This window comes from Lottia gigantea, assembly GCF_000327385.1.
Source record: "Lottia gigantea unplaced genomic scaffold LOTGIsca_17, whole genome shotgun sequence".
NCBI classification, from domain to species: domain Eukaryota; kingdom Metazoa; phylum Mollusca; class Gastropoda; family Lottiidae; genus Lottia; species Lottia gigantea.
In genome coordinates, this window is record NW_008708133.1 from 873,149 (window position 1) to 892,831 (window position 19,683).

The 19,683-nt window shown below is 30.4% G+C and overlaps 1 protein-coding gene across 1 annotated transcript; it reads left to right on the top strand.

The window, feature by feature from the left end:
• Positions 1–4,392: 4,392 nt before the first annotated feature.
• Positions 4,393–17,951, top strand: LOTGIDRAFT_113425 (hypothetical protein; the record flags this gene model as incomplete). Its single annotated transcript, XM_009051606.1, has 6 exons — positions 4,393–4,458; positions 5,129–5,223; positions 6,515–6,607; positions 6,873–6,957; positions 7,301–7,380; positions 17,864–17,951. 6 exons carry the CDS (start codon positions 4,393–4,395, stop codon positions 17,949–17,951), a joined length of 507 nt encoding a protein of 168 aa, XP_009049854.1.
• Positions 17,952–19,683: the final 1,732 nt, after the last annotated feature.

A 19,683-nucleotide genomic window follows, 5' to 3' on the forward strand; every position in this document is an offset into this window, starting at 1 on the left:
CAGTAAGCAATGACCTAGATCACAAAGCATCATCTAACAATTCAGGATAAGAAAACTTGTGAAATTTTCAGAAACGTATACATGAGGACCAGATTCATAAAGAAAGTTTTTTTGATATTAGTTGTGTATGGAATAAGACTAAAGTAAAATGTGTGTATTGTTAATACTAATAAACTGGATTATAACTGACAGATAATGAATCAAAACAGACCTAATTTATATCCTACAGACCTGCCTTATATGGATTTAATTAGATGTCAATGACTAGAAGGGATATATATTGATGTACAACCAGGTTTCCATCAGACATGCTGAATCCTTAATCTTTTTGTTTTCATAACATTGGCGCTTGATAAATCAGTCCTGGATTTGAATGTATAACAGCCATTGTAAAGTCAGTGGTCATGCAAATCAGAGTCTTGATGACAACTCGGCATTGTTTCATGAGCCATTTGAATGTTAACATAATATGGGTGCAAGAAGAATGACATACCCTTGTATCTTGAATGTTCAGGATTAGTGGCAAATTTGTTGTATAAAAAATATTTGATGTCATGCCAATGGTGATATATCTATAACCATCACAGACTTTCTTGGATTTGGATCCAGAAATTCCAAAGAATTTCTTAAACATGACATGTCATGATGAACTCATCATCTATCCGTTTTGGATTGTTCACATTGCCTAATTAAGGATATTAAAGTTCATTTATTTTAAATCAACTATATATCCTGTATACTAATTTTATGAAGAGGGTTTATATATGAACTTCCTTGATAATAATTAAGTGTTGTATTTAATTTTTACATTGACATATAATTGAGGATAATTTAGAATTATCAGGGTAAAACAAAGACAATGAGTGTATTTAAGTATTTCCTGCAGTGCTGTTCCTCTTTGTAATCTTTTGTTTTGGATGTGATGCTATGTGTGGCTATATTTATGACTGGTAACATTAATAATTAAATAATGACTCTAAGAAGAAGAGCTAGTCGATTATTGAACATGCATTTGGTGAGTATTATAGTCAATCATTTATAGATTCACCATCAATATATATAGATTACACTGTAGATGACCACTTTGAATGACATGTGACAGGCTCAAATATATATCTAAAACATAATGTGAAACGACGTCCTGAAGTTGATCTTGACAGATGTTTTTGGAACTTTGTAAATTGTTCATTATTACTAATGGATTAAAGGGACAGATGCGCCATTTTTTTTTTTGACCATGTGTCTCCAGAACCGCATTTGTGATATATAGAAAAGACATATATATATATATATATATATATATAGAAATATTGATTAACATTCCTAGTTTGAAGTATTTTTTAGTATTCCTGAAGACTATTTACATGTGTATTGTTGATATATATATAAAGGGATATACCCCCCAACATGCCGCATCCCTTTAATCAATGAACATAAATATGCAAATGTATTAGTTTGACAGCTTTCTTTCTAATGCCCAAATTGAAAGAAATCTGCTTGTGAATGGACACAAGTTGTCTAGAATGATGGTGAAGATGATTTTTCTTGATTCGCCTATATTTTATAATTGATAAAAGAAATTCTGACAATTCAATGTTTAGATAACCTTCTTCTCATTGTGTAAATGTTATGATTATCCAGACACCTAATAAAAACCGTATTGACTTTTGCCAGATACTGGCAAGACCTCAAACCCTGGAATCTCTCCAATATTTTAGGTTTTCTTTGATTTCAATGTTTTATGTTAAATGGAAAAATATCCACCTATAAGTGTCAGAATTTAAGTCCTTATTAATATAGAAGACAAAACATTGCTCAAACTCTTCAAGACTCTAACCAAACAGATTTGTCTTTACTTTCTAGAAAACAGGCTGTATTCAGTTTTAAGCTTGTTACTTTAAAACCTGTATTCTAAAAGTTTATTTCAATGTGTGCTATTAGATATTACTAATGCTGAATTTGAACTTGGCATTTGCACATTATATTTTGCAAAGGGTATAGCCTGATGTTAAGGTTTTACCTAGCTTTGCTCTACTTATGATAATCATAACAGAGTCTATAACAATAAGTGGAATGTGCCAATTATGTTTTTAATTAGTATGACTAGGTGAAAGAATGTGATATATATATGTAACAGGTATTAAGTAGTAATATGTAGTGTTACTATGATATGATATCTAATCTACCTACTAGACATACAATTGATAACATAATAACTATGATATCTACTACTATAGTCTTTGTGTTAAATTCTACATATTGAACTGTCTGTGGCACTATCACAGTATTTAATTGTGGGCTATTTTGTATAAGCCAAAATACATGGAAATAATATTTGTGAATGAAGTAGAGGTACAATTATGTTAATTTTGTTCAAAATTAGTACATTATACAGATTCTAAAGGGTTAAGAGATTAAAGTAAATATTGCCAATAAATTGGTTGCTTGGAGCATAGCCTTTCTGGTTGACCACAAGTTTTCAATGTTCAAATACAACTGGTAGATAAGCCTTCTGTATTGAAGTTGAACTTTCATACTTTAAAGGCACTAGTCTCTTTCAGAGCACATCCTTTAACAAAGCTAGAACCAAAACAAAAGCGATGAGAATCTTTGGTTGTTACGTACTAATAAAACAAGTGAAATAGAGTTTTTATAGAATGGAATGTTGAGATGTATGCCTTCATTCCAATCTTTAAATATTCTATTGTTACTGCATCCTTTATTTACCTCAAATACCATTGAATACAGCACAGTACTCATTACAGTCAGGTAGACCGAAACATCTGTCTCTAATCCACCATTTCATAGCTATTTGAACAGATGTCTGCTGGTCTAGAGAATAAAAAATAAGCCATGTTAAATGAGGACTTTCCACAGAGGCAGGGTTTTAAAACCTATTTGGTCACCTCGGATCTACAAAACCAAGATATATTTGGAAAGATGAATATTTTTAGTTCATTCATACCATCATTTTCCCCTCACACCATTTATGTCATGTCTCTGGTTCCATCAAAGTTATTTTTTAATGAAACTGATCTAAAACTGAGTGCGCAGACAAAAGTTCAAAGAGTCACAAAACGATTATGCCCAACACTTAACTACAGTCATCATAAAGATAATTTAAAATCAAAAAATAATTAAATTGAAATTTAAAAATGCATCTTCAGAGGTATGGTAAATCCCCATTAAACAGGGCATATTTTTTCTGACTCCGACCGACAACTATCAAAATATCCATCAGCGGCTGAAGTAGAGGCAGATGTTTCAGACTACAATCTAGGTAGAGTTGAATTGAAGTCAATATAACACAGTTATTTCAACAGATGACAGTAGTTTTAACTCATATATTTATAATCATTATTGAATGATAATGTGTATTATTATTTGTCTGATATGATGTAGACATTACTGGGGAATGTAAAATTCGTGTATTCAGTAGATAGCAGATAAACTCTGGAATAAATTGACTGGGAATTCAATGTATTGTGATGAAGGATATTGAAAATGGCTCTGTGTTGTCAAGTATATTTTCAGTATCTTACCATTGCATATACATGTACTTGTGAAAAAGCATTGGAACCGTTTCACCAGTTATATAACATTTTCATTGACATGTTGTTTTATTGACATTTGCTTAAGTTACTTTTAACTCTTCAGAATATGAACTTTTCACTAGAATCTGTCTTTTTGGATTGCCAGGTCTAAGTCTTTTGTTTTTATTTTGAACATCTTTCTTCCAGACTGAAGCAGTGATAATACAAAATCAATGTTGATATTCCTTCATGTACAAGATGAACTAATAATAGATTTTGAATGAGATTGAATTTCATGGTATAAAATGTTAAATGTCGCTGAAAGCATAATGTTGACATCTGGGTTGAATCTCTTGTCCTTGTTATTAATAATAGTTTACTGGGGTAAAACTTTCTTCACCTGATCTGGGATATCTTTTTATATCTTCTTATTCAATATTTCATTTTTATCATTAAACAATGAGTTTTCATAGGGTAAGAATTGTGTGTTGTTTTTGTGAAAATGTTATTAATTTGAATTTGATTTTTTTTATATTACTTTTTGTTTTCTGAATACTGAAGATTATTTCTATGTGCTTATTGTATTCTGTCTTTAATTACTATCAACGTTTCCATGGCTTGATTGTTTAGTCCGACGAGTAAATGTTTTGGAAATATTTGTCATTGTTTCAAGTATTTGATTCAATACTTTCCATTTTCAGGCACTTAAATACTAATGTTAGTGTTGGTTGACATGAACTCAAATCATAACTTTAACATATCAAATTGACTAACTATTGTTCTGATGACTGAATCATTCCAGAAATCTTAATTCTGATTGAAAATTTGTATTAAATGATGATTCTAATGTATTTTTCAGATGAGCGATGGCCGAAAGAGCCAAGTTGTATTATTGGATGAAAGGAGACTGGACATAGTCATTCAGGTAACTTGTATTTTTTATTATTCTCATCAAACTGAAAAAAATACTGAAGGAAATAAGCAGGAAATACAGGACAGGATATTATAGATTTCCTTCAATCTCTGATCTAATAACATTACTGGCATTTTGACAACATAACTTGATTAATGTCAGCCAACCATTCAAGACTATCAGTACAATAGGCACCAGATATTTATCTTATAAGTGGTTATCCTTACATGCAATTACTTACAAGTACTACTACACTGATATGTAATGAATGTGTAGTGTAGTCTCCAGCTACTGTGGTCTACCATGCCCTTGTAATGGGAAAAAAGGTTACACTAATGTTTTCTTTTACAAGAAACATACGCTTGTTTTGTATAGGTAAGTCAGTTCTTACATGAAAGTATTTCACTTGATTCTGACATAGACTTTGTTAATGCTTTTGAATTTTTCAACTTGATGTAAGCCTGTCAGTGATGCGTATCAGAGAAAACAAAATTGCTTGGATGGATAGATTATACTGAAAATCTCTCTGTACTTCATGCATAAGCGAAATCAAAAACAGAAAAGCAGAAAACGAAATGTATAGAATCTAAAAAAAAAAAGATGTACTTCTATATCAATCAAGAGACTATAAAAATGAAAAATGATATGGAGTTTTATGTCTTACAATTTAACTCTATTTTAGCCCAAGTTATACACAAGTGATCTTTTAGACATGGTATCATCACATTTTAGATTAAAAGAAAAACAATATTTTGGCATTGCCTTTGTTGATGATACGTAAGTACCTATATAATGTACTATTTTACTTTAGTTATATTACAATTAATTATTTACAATGGGACATAACTCTTACAGGTTCTTTAAAAGACAGAGTTATAAAAATACATGTAATGGGTATCAACAAACTGTCTTCAAAATATATATGACTTAGCTGATTGTTTAAGAAAATAACTGGAATTAACTGAAAATAAAATAAAATGGAAATAAAAATGGAAATAAAAATGGAAATAACTGAAATAGCTGATTGTCTGTGTAATATAAGTTGAAATAGCTGATTGTCTGTGTAATATAAGTTGAAATAGCTGATTGTCTGTGTAATATAAGTTGAAATAGCTGATTGTCTGTGTAATATAAGTTGAAATAGCTGATTGTCTGTGTAATATAAGTTGAAATAGCTGATTGTCTGTGTAATATAAGTTGAAATAGCTGATTGACTGTGTAATATAAGTTGAAATAGCTGATCGACTTTGTAATATAAGTTGAAATAGCTGATTGTCTGTGTAATATAAGTTGAAATGGCTGATTGTCTGTGTAATATAATCTGAATTAACAGCTGATTGTTTGGGAATATATCTTTAATTAATAATATAACTTGAATTAATATTGAAATTAGTTGATTAACATTCAGTTTTGTTCCTTAAATTTAGTCACTGTAACAGATTTGGAATAAGATTGTGCTAAAACAGCAGTTTTTTACCATTTTTGAATTTCATGTTTAGTCAAAAATACTATGAAACAAAGATAATCTTTTTCATATTTGATAAGTTTCTTTGGTAAAATATAAAAAAGATAGGTGTTTTTAAAGTGTGAATCAAAATTATATCTAGTTTTAAAGAGTGAAATTTTTAAATCATGAATCATACAGTAAACAAGTTAGAGACTGTGACATAAAACTTGGACCATCCTTTTGATAGTACTTGTAAATCTTGTTATATACCTTAGATTGGGTAATATTTCTGTCATGTTTCTATTTATAGTAACAATATACTAGGTACAATATGTAGGCCATGTGACCATAGGATCATACATCCTTGAATGTCAAAAGTATCCATGTAAGATTTGTCTGCTAACATTTTTTTTAAAGTATTAGTTTGAATTTTTAACAGGTGTACTGCAGGAATTTCATAAAATAATTTTTTGGTGTTTATTGAATATTAAATATTTTTTATTTTATGCATGAGATATTTGTAAATAATTGAGGTTTATAAAAATTCTATGTCTTTTGTTAACAAATCATAGGTGTTTGGGTTTTAGATTTATTATTTTAAATTATTCCTTACGTTTTCAGTGGACACTATAATTGGTTAAGTTTAGAAAAACGTGTTTTAGATCATGACTTTCCTAAAAAGAGTGGTATACTAGTTTTACATTTTTCCATAAGGTAAGTTGGATTCTTACATTTAAGTTAGATTTGAAATAAAGAGTATAATTAAAGCATTGTTGGTGTTAAGGTGCACAGGCATTCATTTTTCATTTCAAAGTACTGGTTTGTTTAGTAATGTTTAGATAGTATGTTGGTGTGATTAGTAAAAATTAATTAAGAAATGAGCCTCTAAGACACATCTCTGTACTATACTGTACTGATAGTAACAACTTTGTTAATATATCTTTTAGGGTTATATATAATATTAGTAATGTAATTTCAGATTTTATATAGAAACAATAGGATTATTACGTGATACACCCACAATAGAGTTATTTTATCTCAATGCCAGACAAGCAGTATTTAAGGTTAGTACTTGAATATTATAATAGAATTTAATACATCTAATTCATTCATTTGAAGCTTGTCAGATTAATGATCCTATTAAAGTATCCAGAATTATCTTGGAAGTGTATTGGGGAAACTGATATTGTATGCATAATTAACAGTTCGACGTATGTTGCTGTTGTAATTTCAGAACATTATGACATCACGGCAACAAATATCATTCAAACTAAATATTAATGTCTTAAACAACTGATATCGAACAGTAAATTGGACTGGTGTTAATAAAGGCTAGTTTCTTTGATGCATACAGGCATGAATACCTTTTTTAAATCCCTTTATGTACATCTGATGTCATGTTTTCAGGGTCTAATAGAATGTGACAGTGAAACAGTATTTGAATTAGCAGCACATGTACTACAGTTTTCTCATGGAGATTTTGTTAGGTAAGTTACATGATCATTTATAGAGAGAACCCATTAAGTTTCTATAAAACTAGGGCTGTATTGGCTATTATACAGAGATTATTTCTATACACTAATTCAAAAGGTTTAATCAATCAAAAGGCAAGTTTTGAAACAGCTGATTTTAGACATAGGAAAAAAAATGAATCATCAGAGGTGATAAATAAGTGAAAGTATTTCAAACACCGCCGAACTACCAAATTGTCGTTACTCTTCCAAAGAAGCAATCATGATGGCAGTCACTAAATATTATAATTATTACATAAACTAGTTCAATATAATTATATCTCAAACATTATGTTTGTCAATATAATTCTTTAGCAAATTGAACATATTTCTAACTGTCAAATCTTTCTCAAATACTTGTCATACAACGTTTTAGACAAAAATTATCTGATTGACATGGTTCTAAGCATCTTGGACTTGTTGAAAGATTATAATTATAACAAGTAGTCCCTTGGTGACACTGTTCAGATAATGTACCTTTATTAAACGATCACCTTCAATATACGACCACAATAAATTCCCCCCTATGACTTTTTAACATTAACGACTGATAAGCGACCAGCAACCACCTATTTACACTCCCGTGAGATCAAATTAACTCAATTAAGCGACCATAACGAGAGGGTCAAGGTCATAAATTTTTCGAAAGCTGGAAAAGCGGTCGACAAATTGCCGATGAAATTGGTGTTGGAAAGACGCAAATTCAGGGAATATTGAAACAATGTTTTGTTCGAGAAGTTGCCAGAACTTGACGATTATGCCACATGTGACCAATCACCGGTTGATTGGAGTAAAAGTGCGAAGGATTTATTAGCGGATCATAGTGATAGTGATAATGAAATTGAGAATGTCAGTGTACCACCATCACTCATCAGCATAGATGAGATTAACATTTTCTGTAATATGGTGAGAGAATATGCTGAGCATAACTGTGATTTGAACATGCTACAAACAGTCATGAATTTAAAGGAAATAACTGTAATTAAGAAAATTAATAGAAATGAAATGAAATGAAATGAATGGAGTTTTACGTCCTACTTTTCTGCACCTTGTGGACTAATGAAGACGGGCAACGCCATGCAGGTTGCCATGAGGGAAATTTTGCCAGGACAGCGGCATTAGCCTGCTCTTTTTCGATTTCCAACTGTCGAGGGATCTTTAATGTGCACAGCCTGTAGCACACAAGGCCTCGGTTTATTGTCCCATCCGAACGACGCTTTTTCCATGTCAGCCCCTCTTACCTGCATCATTGACAGGGGGAAACCGGATTGAAAAACCCGAAGGTATTATCTCGACCTATGCCGTAACCGAACCCTGGACCTTCAGGTTAGTGAGCAAGCGTCTAACTCACTGAGCCACCGCGGCTCCCAGAAAATTAATAGAGGCAGTAAACAAACCTTGATGCAGGATTTCTTTGCCATGTGCTAATTACATGTACATGTAATATGAATAGAATTGTTATTATTGTCATGTAATTAAATAATTGAACTAGCAAATTGCTGTGTTTTCTGTTGAACAGTTGCATGTTAATAGTAACTGGTTTCCTTTCAACCACCCAAATCTTTTGTTAGTGGAATCATATGCTACAATATCTACTTGCTAGATATTGAATTTGAATTTGGTTCAAATATTTTGATTTAACAGACATACATTTAAGCATAATTAGGTATTTCAGGTACAAAAACTAACTAACCAGAATCTTACATTAGAATATTTCTTTTAATTATTCTTCAATAGTACTTTAAAGTAGAGCTGTTAACCGATTATATGAACAGTCAGTGTCCCTTTAAGGATGGGTTTTCCTTTTTTTAGTGTCAAATTATGTAATTGGTGTTTCTAATGAATTATCATGTATTCTTAATCATATCATTATGTTCTTATTGCATATAACGAAGAGTTTTAACCAATCATAAATGTCAATGTTCAGTCTGGATAAACAAAAAAAACCTTTTTGAATATTGGAATATGAATTAATTATGGACATGCGAGACAAAATGGTGCTTTTCCAAGTCATTAGAACACCTTTGCTTTCTATTCATTTAAGTTTTAGCCTTCTCCTTTTTATAAATGAAAATAAGGGAACCTATCTTAAGGCACTTATAATATTGATCTGACAAAATACTTGAATTAATAATAAGTATTAAATAAACAGTATTTAAAGTAACTGTCAACTGCCATGCCATCAGAGTTCCATTTATTATTCCTGTAATGATCTTATGACAACTTCTTCTGAATACGACAAATATTGATGTCAATTCTGAAAGATTCAAGCCTTATGACAGTGATATGCCCTCTGGCTGTCTTTAGGAATATCTTTAATGATGTCTTTAATCAATTATTTAATCAATATTCTGTAAAAATTTCTACACATATTTTGCTAAAAGTGTGTGAGTGGCTGATCATTTAGGACGACTCTGTAGAAATGCTGTTAATTCTTTTTTGTTTGCAGTACACAGATTTTATGTGCTGTTGATTTAAAATGTATAACATGTTCGATTCTGAGCATGCTAACTAATGTCACATAAAAGATCTCAATGAAAATATTCACTTAAGATTTCTTTGTGATTCAAAACGTCTGTGTTACAACAATACATTGATTAAATCTTGTCACTTGTCATATATTTGAAGTTTTTATGTTCTACATATTATTGTTGATGGAACATTATGTCAAAATTTAAACTGACCCAGTTAAAATTTGAAAATGTTTTAAATAACATCTGCTTGCTGCCTGCAATCCAAGGCAAACTTTTAAGGCAAATGAGGGTCTGGATGGATTGGGAAAAAATGTTTCTAAAGTTTAATAGTTTGCTGGACAGCATTTGCTGTTTATTGTTCTGTAATATATTATTTGAAAAGAGTTGTTAGATGAGTGTAAATGTAGTTATTTATTTTAATCAATGATAACCAATGGTTTTTTGGTAACTACCAAGTGGATGAAGTTCAGCAATAAAAAGAAAATTGGAATGAGGCTGGTTTCCAACTAATGTGATAACTGAAGAGAAACATTATTGATAGAAGTAGTTGAGCATGAAATTCCCCTCTATTTTATGACTTGGAATAAATTGATTAGTTCCTGTTAACTAGAGACATTTCAGTCTTGTGTTTATTTAAAGTGGAACCATTATAGGTAATAAGAGTTCATTAAGACTAGAAGTCATTGATTGGTAAACAGCTGGCCAGTATGTTATAAGTTCAAAATGACAGTAGTATGATAGTTATTCAGGCAATGATAGAATTATAATTACACTCTTCATATAAGATAACATTCTGGTACAATTTCCCCTTCTACTACTTTATCCAAAGTCATAAAACTAGATGAAATTGGGTTCATTGGATTTAGAGCTAACATCTGTTTATTCTGTAAATATGAACTTTATCATTCTTGAATTCTACATGATCAAATGATTTTGAAATGATTGTGGCATCGTTATGGCTATAATGGGGATTATGAGACATAACATCTATCTTTTACACACAAAATATCATAAACACCAGAACATAATGTGGTGTAGCCAGCTATCTGCTGCAACATGTGAGTCATTTGAATTCTCATCATTTGCTTGAAAGAAGACACAATTAGACCTGCATTGACATGCTCTTTAGCTACAACACCCAGCAACATTGGTTTTAACATTAAAATTTGTTAGAATGTGTCACAGTATAGAGTTAAAGGCAGGATAAAGGAAGAAATTAACTCTATTATATCCTAATCTAATGTCAGGTTTTGTATGATTAATAGCATATGAAACTTGATGAGTTTTAAATGTAAAGGTTAAAACCACAATGCTCAATGATTTCCTTATAATTAGTCTGTATTAGAATTGTAAGATGAATTTTGATATTTAGAAAGTAAGATGATACCAAATAGAACAAAACTATTTTGACTTAAAAAGGGAAAATTTAGATAGACATGCATTATATTGAGCAATGTAATTTTTAGTTGTAGTTGCCCCTGTCAGTCCATCCGTTCACATGTACCTCCTGCTCATTCTACAGCTAAAATTCTCCATGGAATCTTTTCGTCTTATGTATGTGTTTCAATATCATTATGAAGTTGTGCACTATTGAATTTGGTGATGATCCGATGATTTTCTTGAGAGATGTCGCATAAAACTCTGATATCGTGTTCGTTTTTTTTTCACTTTTTTGACCCGTGCTCACTCTACAGGCTACAATTCTCCATGGAATCTTTTTGGTCTTTTGTATGTGTGTCATTATCATTATGAAGATGTGTACTATTGAATTTGGTGATGATCCAATAATTTTACTGTGACATTTATTGAAAAGGATCAACACAATAAACCAAGTAAAATTTAAGTTAAATTTAACAATGCTAAAGTTGGTTTTAGCTTCTAGAAAGCAAACTTGCTGTCTGCCTCCTAATGTAGAACCAGGTAGTTTCAATAGAGATATATGAAAGTACAATGTGATATTGCATCAAACTATCATATAGAGTTTGTTTCACAGTTCACATTTAGCTCTTTATCAAGCTGCTGGTGAGCATATTCGCTTGCGAGACTTGCCGCACTTGCCACAAGCCTACGTTTATATTTTATAATCATCATTTTCACACCAGTCATTCTGATCAGGGACTCTTTCACTCGGATGTGAGACAGTATATTATTTCTTATAACGAAAAAACTTCCTTTTTGTACCGAAATGGCCAATTCCTAATTCCAGAATTCATCATCTATGCAATTTGTATTGCTAATATTATAATACATATTGTAGACTATGTATTTAAGGAAGGATATCAGATGTTTTTGTTATTAATAAAGGAAATGATTAGAATAACAGATTGACCTTCTTGTCTGTTCTTATCATGACCTGGAAGTTTAACTCATAAATCATACAGCTTTTAAAACACTAGAAACCTGTTTTTTAATATCTATTGTTTTAAACTACCAACTCATATTATATTCATGATGATCTTTCCCCCTGATTTATTTTTTATTGCTATTTTTAAACTATTAACCATCTGATATAATATATTCATGATGATATGAGCTATGATTTATGTTCTTTTTATCCATATAAGGAGTATAGGTAGGTGGCATGGCTGTAGGACATTCTGTTGACATCATCAAGTATATGTACCTGGTCAACTTGAACCACAATATAACTCAGTCTACTATAAGAACTTATCTGAATTATAATTTCCCTGGTAGTGGTTACACAGGTTGGGATGAAAACTGGTGTTTCATATTGGGCTCAATGAGTGTTGAATTTCTGCTTATCTTGGTGGTTGAAACCAAACTGGTAAATTTTAGACCAATGCAATGACATGTAGAAAAGAATAATTGTCAGTATGACATAATTCCTCAATCTTTCTGAAATAAATCACATTCGATGTTGATTCAAATTCTGATTAATCATTTAATTCACATACAAAAATAACATCTTGTAATAATTGACATACCATTAACCCCTTATAGTCCCCAGAATATTTGAATATAAAGCACTCCGACTCATCCATGGATTCCCTTTGAAGGAATTTCTTGTTTACCTTTGGAAAATGAGTTTGACTTAATGTAAAATGATAGAATTGGGCTTGTTATTGTTTTTAAATTGATACAGATTTCAGTTTTAATATAATGTCCTTCTATAAACAGCTGTTTCTTACAATTTAAAAGGCGTTAACTTGAAATCTTTCTTATATAAACTATTGTATATTCTTCATTCATTAAAAATAAACATAAAATTTTACAAGCATTTGGTTTGCTATTTACTATACTTGTCAACTTGGGTGTTTCTTTATCGACTTGTGTACTTTGTTTATTGTATATAGAAAAAATAAGATATAACTCCACTGTTGTGTGCCATATCACTCTGCAACCACATAGTTTACACTATTTACTTAAATTTGCACTGAAATATCTATGGCAAAATAGTACAGATAAGTTTACATTGTGTTATGATAACTCTTAATTTCAATTTCAAACAACTGGTACAGAGGTCAGAAAGTAGCAAGTGAAGACATATTTTTAGAGAAACAATTTTCAGCTTTATTGAATGTTGGCCTATATTTATCATTGGGTTTGATTTATTCAGATCAGTCACTTTCCACTTTGATTATATAGATTTTACACTACATAGATGTAAATGCAACTTTAAAGTTTTGATCAATTTGAGTATTGTTAATGTCATACATAAACACCTTGTATTCTGTCAAATTCTGTATTCAAACAAATGAGGTAATATTTGATTTTACTAAATGTCAGAAGTGGAGGAATTTTTTTTTCTTGTAAACCCTGAAATGCAGGTTTTAGTATATGTTATAAGACTTGAGTATATAAAGTTAGGTGTTGGTCACCCTCTAGAATATAAATAGACTAATCTAGTTTTATATAGTAGAGAGTATTTACTGTAAGGTGGTAATAGTTGTCTATTGATAGCAGTAACTCTCTAGGTTATCATTTATTCAGTTAGTATTCTAGGAATATATAATGCCAAGGATTGGGAATTAACAGTAAGATTATGTAATATAACTATATTTTGCGCCAATTTCTAATTATCATGTCTTGATAATATGTAAAAAGACCGAAATTATAATATTCCACTTGAAAATCCGTTAGCATAGAGTTAAGCAATGGGTGATAACTAACATAGGGTTAGCATAGACTTAAGCAAAACTAACTAACATTAGGCATAGTTCCCATTTCTGTTGATAAACCATGGGACAACAATGATCTAACACAACTGTAACTTGTGCTTATGAAAAGTACAAGATGTCTGCCAGAAACTGGGAAATTTATGTCAATTTTGTATCTTGCATGTATATTATTAATGTGATAAATTTGAGTTATGAAGATTTCCTATTTGAATTAATATGTTTAATGATCAAATATCAGATAGTTTTTTTTATGGAAAACTTGAAAGTTAGTCTTTATGAATGATGATAGGCCTATTATCATATCTATGTAATATTTGTATTGAAAGATGAACAATATTTAATGTATAATGGAGTAAAAACAAATTTTATAAAGCAGGGATTTGATAATCTTATAATATAAAAAGGATTATATATGAAGGAAATATAACTATGGTGGTATAAAGATTTTAAAGATGTGTAATATGAAAAGTGAAAGAGATTGTATTAGTATGAGATAATATGGTATTATGTAGGTTACTGTTATATCACACTATTATAATATCACACACACACACTTACACACCACATCTCACACTTTCTTACCCAAAACAATAACATCGGATTGACTGGCATGTAATTACTTTTTGTCACCTTTCCAACAGTTTCTCACTTATTGTTACAAATCTATCATGAGCTTGCTAGTTATTTTTTAACAACCTCAAAATTGCCATGAATAAGATAAAGTCTGCAGTGCATGATATCCTGACAATTCTGCGTGATTTGAAAACTGCAAAAGAAAAAAGGTTACAATAAGTTTTATTTCAATAATTTTTGACAAACTGCTGCATTATTTTTATTCTTGAAAATGAAAGTTGCAACCCTGTTGTAAACTTACTTTTAAACCAGGAAGATTTTAATTTTTTTTCAAGTACATGTATGTGTCAGCATTTCCTGACTGAAATTGTAGTGTTCTCAAACAAGACCGATTTAAATAGAGATCAGCTGATCCCCTTTAAACTACATGTTGATGCCTCTTGAGAGTTGGTAAATAACATTTGAAGGATTGAGGATCTATTTATAACCAATTTGATAAGCAGCTCATAGTCTTCTGTACATTTATTTCTTGACCCTGTACAATGTAAGATATATTGGGTCCCTGGAGGATTTCAACATCGAAGTTTAGGACAAAAGAGTAGAGGTAAAAGATTTTGTAGTAAAAGGTCACTTGTTGTTTACATGATCTTTAATTTGTTCATCTTTCTACCATATTTCTCTGGTTTTCTTCTACCATCATCTTCTACTATCACTTCACATTTTATTATGTCAACAAATATCACCTATTTTATTACCAGTGTATAGTTTGGTAGTCTGCCGAAAATAAATGGCACAAGTAGAGATTTCACTACTGTTTTACAATCATACAGGATATATTAAAAATTTATGTTTGAAATGAAGTCAGTCAAAAAAATAAATTGTTGTTTGTAAACTGTATTTTCACCAAACAAGGTCTTGTTGTGGTTTGTGATAATACATGTTTGTAATATAATAAGTGTGCATATGAATGGATAAATTTGTTTTTGTTGGGGTTCTTTTAAAAGTGTATTAAGTCATTGAAAATTCATATGGTGAACCAGTTTGAAAAACTACCATATAAGTGAGTAAAATGACATCTCTATTATAATTATCTTCAGATTAATCTTTATCAGTGATTTTTATTCACATAGTTGGAAATCCTTTCCATTTCATTAGTCATTGTTTTGTATTAACCAATGAAATGGCTCTTACAATATATCTGGTAGAAAGATAAGATCTGATAGTTGATTGATCTAACAAACCATGGTTCAATGATTTATCTGTACCTTTCATCAATAACATAACTTATACATTACTATATTATATTTATTTCTTATATATCATAGTCTCTCTGTTTCCTATTGAAATTCTAGTACAGGCTACAGTTGTTAGCTGACATATTGGATTATTCATCTTAAACTGTATTCTCTGAAAAGGTAATGTCAGTGTTTATTCTTTGTGTTAAGCTTTGGATAAAGCCTTTCTTATTTATTATCTCTTGTGGAAAGGTTATTTTGCAAACGTAGATCTTTTCCTGTTAATTCATATCATATCATTATCATATCAACAGTGTCACATATTGTTTTAAATATAAGACTACATTTAAATAAGTGATTTGGTTTTAAAAAGGATAAAACCAGTACTTGAGGCTGTTTTAACAGAGTGGATTCTTAAAGCATTCTGATTATTCTGGTAATGAAACATTCGCCTGCGTTCAAATCATTATTTTCCCTCAATTCTTCAGTGTCTAAAGACTACATTTGTTTATAATCATAACTGCATTTTTTTGTGGTCTGTATTCTAATTTATCATAAACATACATCCTGTAGGTTTTTTAATACCATATTTTAAGATAAAACATATCTTTGAGTACCAAACTATTTGAAATAGTGTTAGATTAAGTTATTGTTACATGATAAAAGTTATCACATCATGTTGGTTTATTGATATAACCAACAGGCATCTTCATCAAAGATTGTCATTTCAAGCATTATAGAGAAGTCAGGTCACTGCTTAGGTCAAACCAAAGTCAATTTGTGCTACCACAACAGAATGCTTTAATGTTAGACTTATTAATCAGATCTTGGTGAAATATTTGTAAGGCCAGTTGCAATTTCTTGTATTTTTAAGGAAACTTTTTTCACATTCAGTGAATGGACGTGATCTAATTAGAGAGAGGTTGATACTTCATAAATAATACAAGCATCCTTATGCTGTTTTATATCACTTTTAATTTCTTAACAAATTGCAATGGGATGAAATTAATTTTATTATCTGATTTGTATCGAAATGCCAAATACCATTATTTCCCTTTTCAATCTCATTAAGTTTCAGGTTTTGTGAAATGTTGGATGTAGGTTTTTGTATTGTTAATGTCAATGTTATTTTACTGGCATCAAGTGATGCCCTGTCATACAGAACAAATTTTAGACTTTAATATCTTTCTTCTTCTGCAGTTCGGCCAATATTTGACCAATATTTGACAAAATTTGTTCTTTAATGAATAGGGGGAATATTTTTTTGACTTTGTTTTGATTCAGTCAAGTTCTATTCAAGGTATTTGATTGTAAGAGAACTGTATTCAGTCTTATGGCTCAATATTATGTTCAATTTTTGTATTGAAATGAAGGTTGGCCTACTGATTGTGTCATGATTTGATTTTTTCATTCATAAGGACAGTTTTGTGGATTGTAATTATCGAAACCTTTGAACTTAAGTTTTGTGAGTGTTCATGAACATCATTCAAAGGTTCTCTTTATCTTTGACTAAATATTCTATTCAATCTTTACAACTCAAAGTAACTAAGCCTGGTAAAAATGGAAGTTGGAGTGAGAAAAAACAGTGTTGATATTGTCATTGAGTTGCTAATAGCCTGTTAGTTAGGTTATGTTAACAAAATGTTACAATACAGTAAGTGCTATGGAGTCTGTAGTATTGTGGTAAAGTCAACAATTTGGTGTATTTTCCTGTGAGAATATAGTCAAGTGTATTAAGAGATAGTGAATGTATTCATGTTGACTGAAATTCTAGTTAAAAAAGGTAAAAAACACAATATGAAAAATGTATAAATTCAACTCTAGCTATTACTAGTGTATAGAGTTTGTTTTAGTGCATGTACTCAAAACAACCTCAAGAGCAACCTGCTATATAAGGGATCTGGTCCTTTGTAGTTTCTTCTGAATATCCCAAGGATATAATTTTACTCTTTAACAAATTGAAAATAAACAACAACACATAAGAATCTGTATTGATATACAAGATGTAAAAGTAAGATAATTGTTTTATCTATTACAGTGAAGAAGAAACAAGAAATGAGTTAAAGAAATTACCAGTTATACCAACATTTGTTTTAAAAGAACATCCCTCTATTGGTTATTGGTAAGTACAAGAAATTATGTAACCTTTAAATTGAGCATTTTCAGATAAAAATAGAAACTGTTTGCTTTTTGCTAATAATTTGAGAAGCTTTCTTTTTATGATATGTTTATAAATTAAAACTGTGATTACAGTTGGAATTTCACCATTGACCTCCATAATGATAGATCTCAATATGATCAGGCATCAATGGTAAATGGTCAACAAATGCCCTAGTAATTTCCAAGTTACCATGTTTTTTTATACCAAATAAATATTTTTGAACAAGAAATATTGTTTTATAAATTATCTTGTCAAGAAGCACATACAGACAACGAGTAAATACTTTTAAGTTAAACATTGAAAATAGATTCTATGTTTATAAGAACAAATTCCAACATGTTTACAGTTTAGAATTCTGTGAGATTGGTTTAAAAAGTCAAGATAACAATGTAAAGTTGAGTTAAATTGAAATGATTGGTGGTAATTCTCTCATGAATAATACACACATTATTTCTGATAAATTTAAATTTTCAAAGTGAAGTATGATTCATAGTGTATGTGTAATAACAATAAGGAATACAAGAAAGGTTGCATGGAATGACAAGGACCACCTACTAAAAATATAATCTATACTCATCTAAACCGCATCTTGTCTCAATTTCAGTCTGGATTTGTGAAACAAGATTCAACTGTATTTCAATTGATTGACATATATGATCAAATTTTATCAACTTTAGATATGGGGAAAGAAATTAAGATGGTATTTTTAGACATTAGTCGTGCTTTTGACAAAATCTGGTTGAAAGGTCTTACACATAAACTGAATTCTATTGGAATCCGAGGCAACCTTCTAAAACTTTTACAAAATTATATTGAACATAGAAACCAATCTGTTGTGATTAAAGGCTCGACTTCAAGATGCCAATTTTTAAAAGCAGGGGTTCCTCAGGGATCGGTCTTAGGACCACTATTATTTTTAATCTATATTAATGATATTACTAAAGACATTACTTCAAACATTCGTCTCTTTGCCGACGACACCTCACTTTATCTCAGAATTGACGATAAAGTGGGGTGTCGAAACACCCTTAACCATGATTTAGATTTGATTCACATGTGGTCTATCAAGTGGAAAGTAAATTTTAATCCTCATAAAACTAAATGCATGACTTTTTCCAGGAAACATGAACCGTCGCTTTTTACTCTTAATTTATATATAGTCATATAGTTTTAAATGAGCATAAACATTTAGGTGTAGTTTTTGATAAGTCTGGTTCGTGGAGCTCTCATATTGATTTTTTAATTTCCAAAACTTCTAAAATGACCGATTGCCTTCGAAGCTTAAGATACAGACTCTCCAGGAAATCTCTAGAAACTATATACAAACAATTCATTTTACCAATATTTGATTATGCTGATGTTTTATGGAACAATTGCACAAAAGAAGATGAAACTAAATTAGAAAATATCAATTTGGACGCAATTCGCACTATAACAGGTCTTGTTCGGGGAACTTCCCACTCAGTTTTATACAAAGAGTCCGGCTTCTCAAGTTTAACCGATCGTCGCTTTTGTCACAAAGTAACTCTATTTTATAAAATGATTAATGGTTTAACACCTCAATATCTGAGAATTCTGGTACCACCTCATATTTCGATTGTAAACCCTTACCCCATCAGAAGCAGCACAATTTTCGCACTATTCCATGGAACACTGTAGCTTACAAATCATCTTTTCTCCCATCTACTGTACAAATC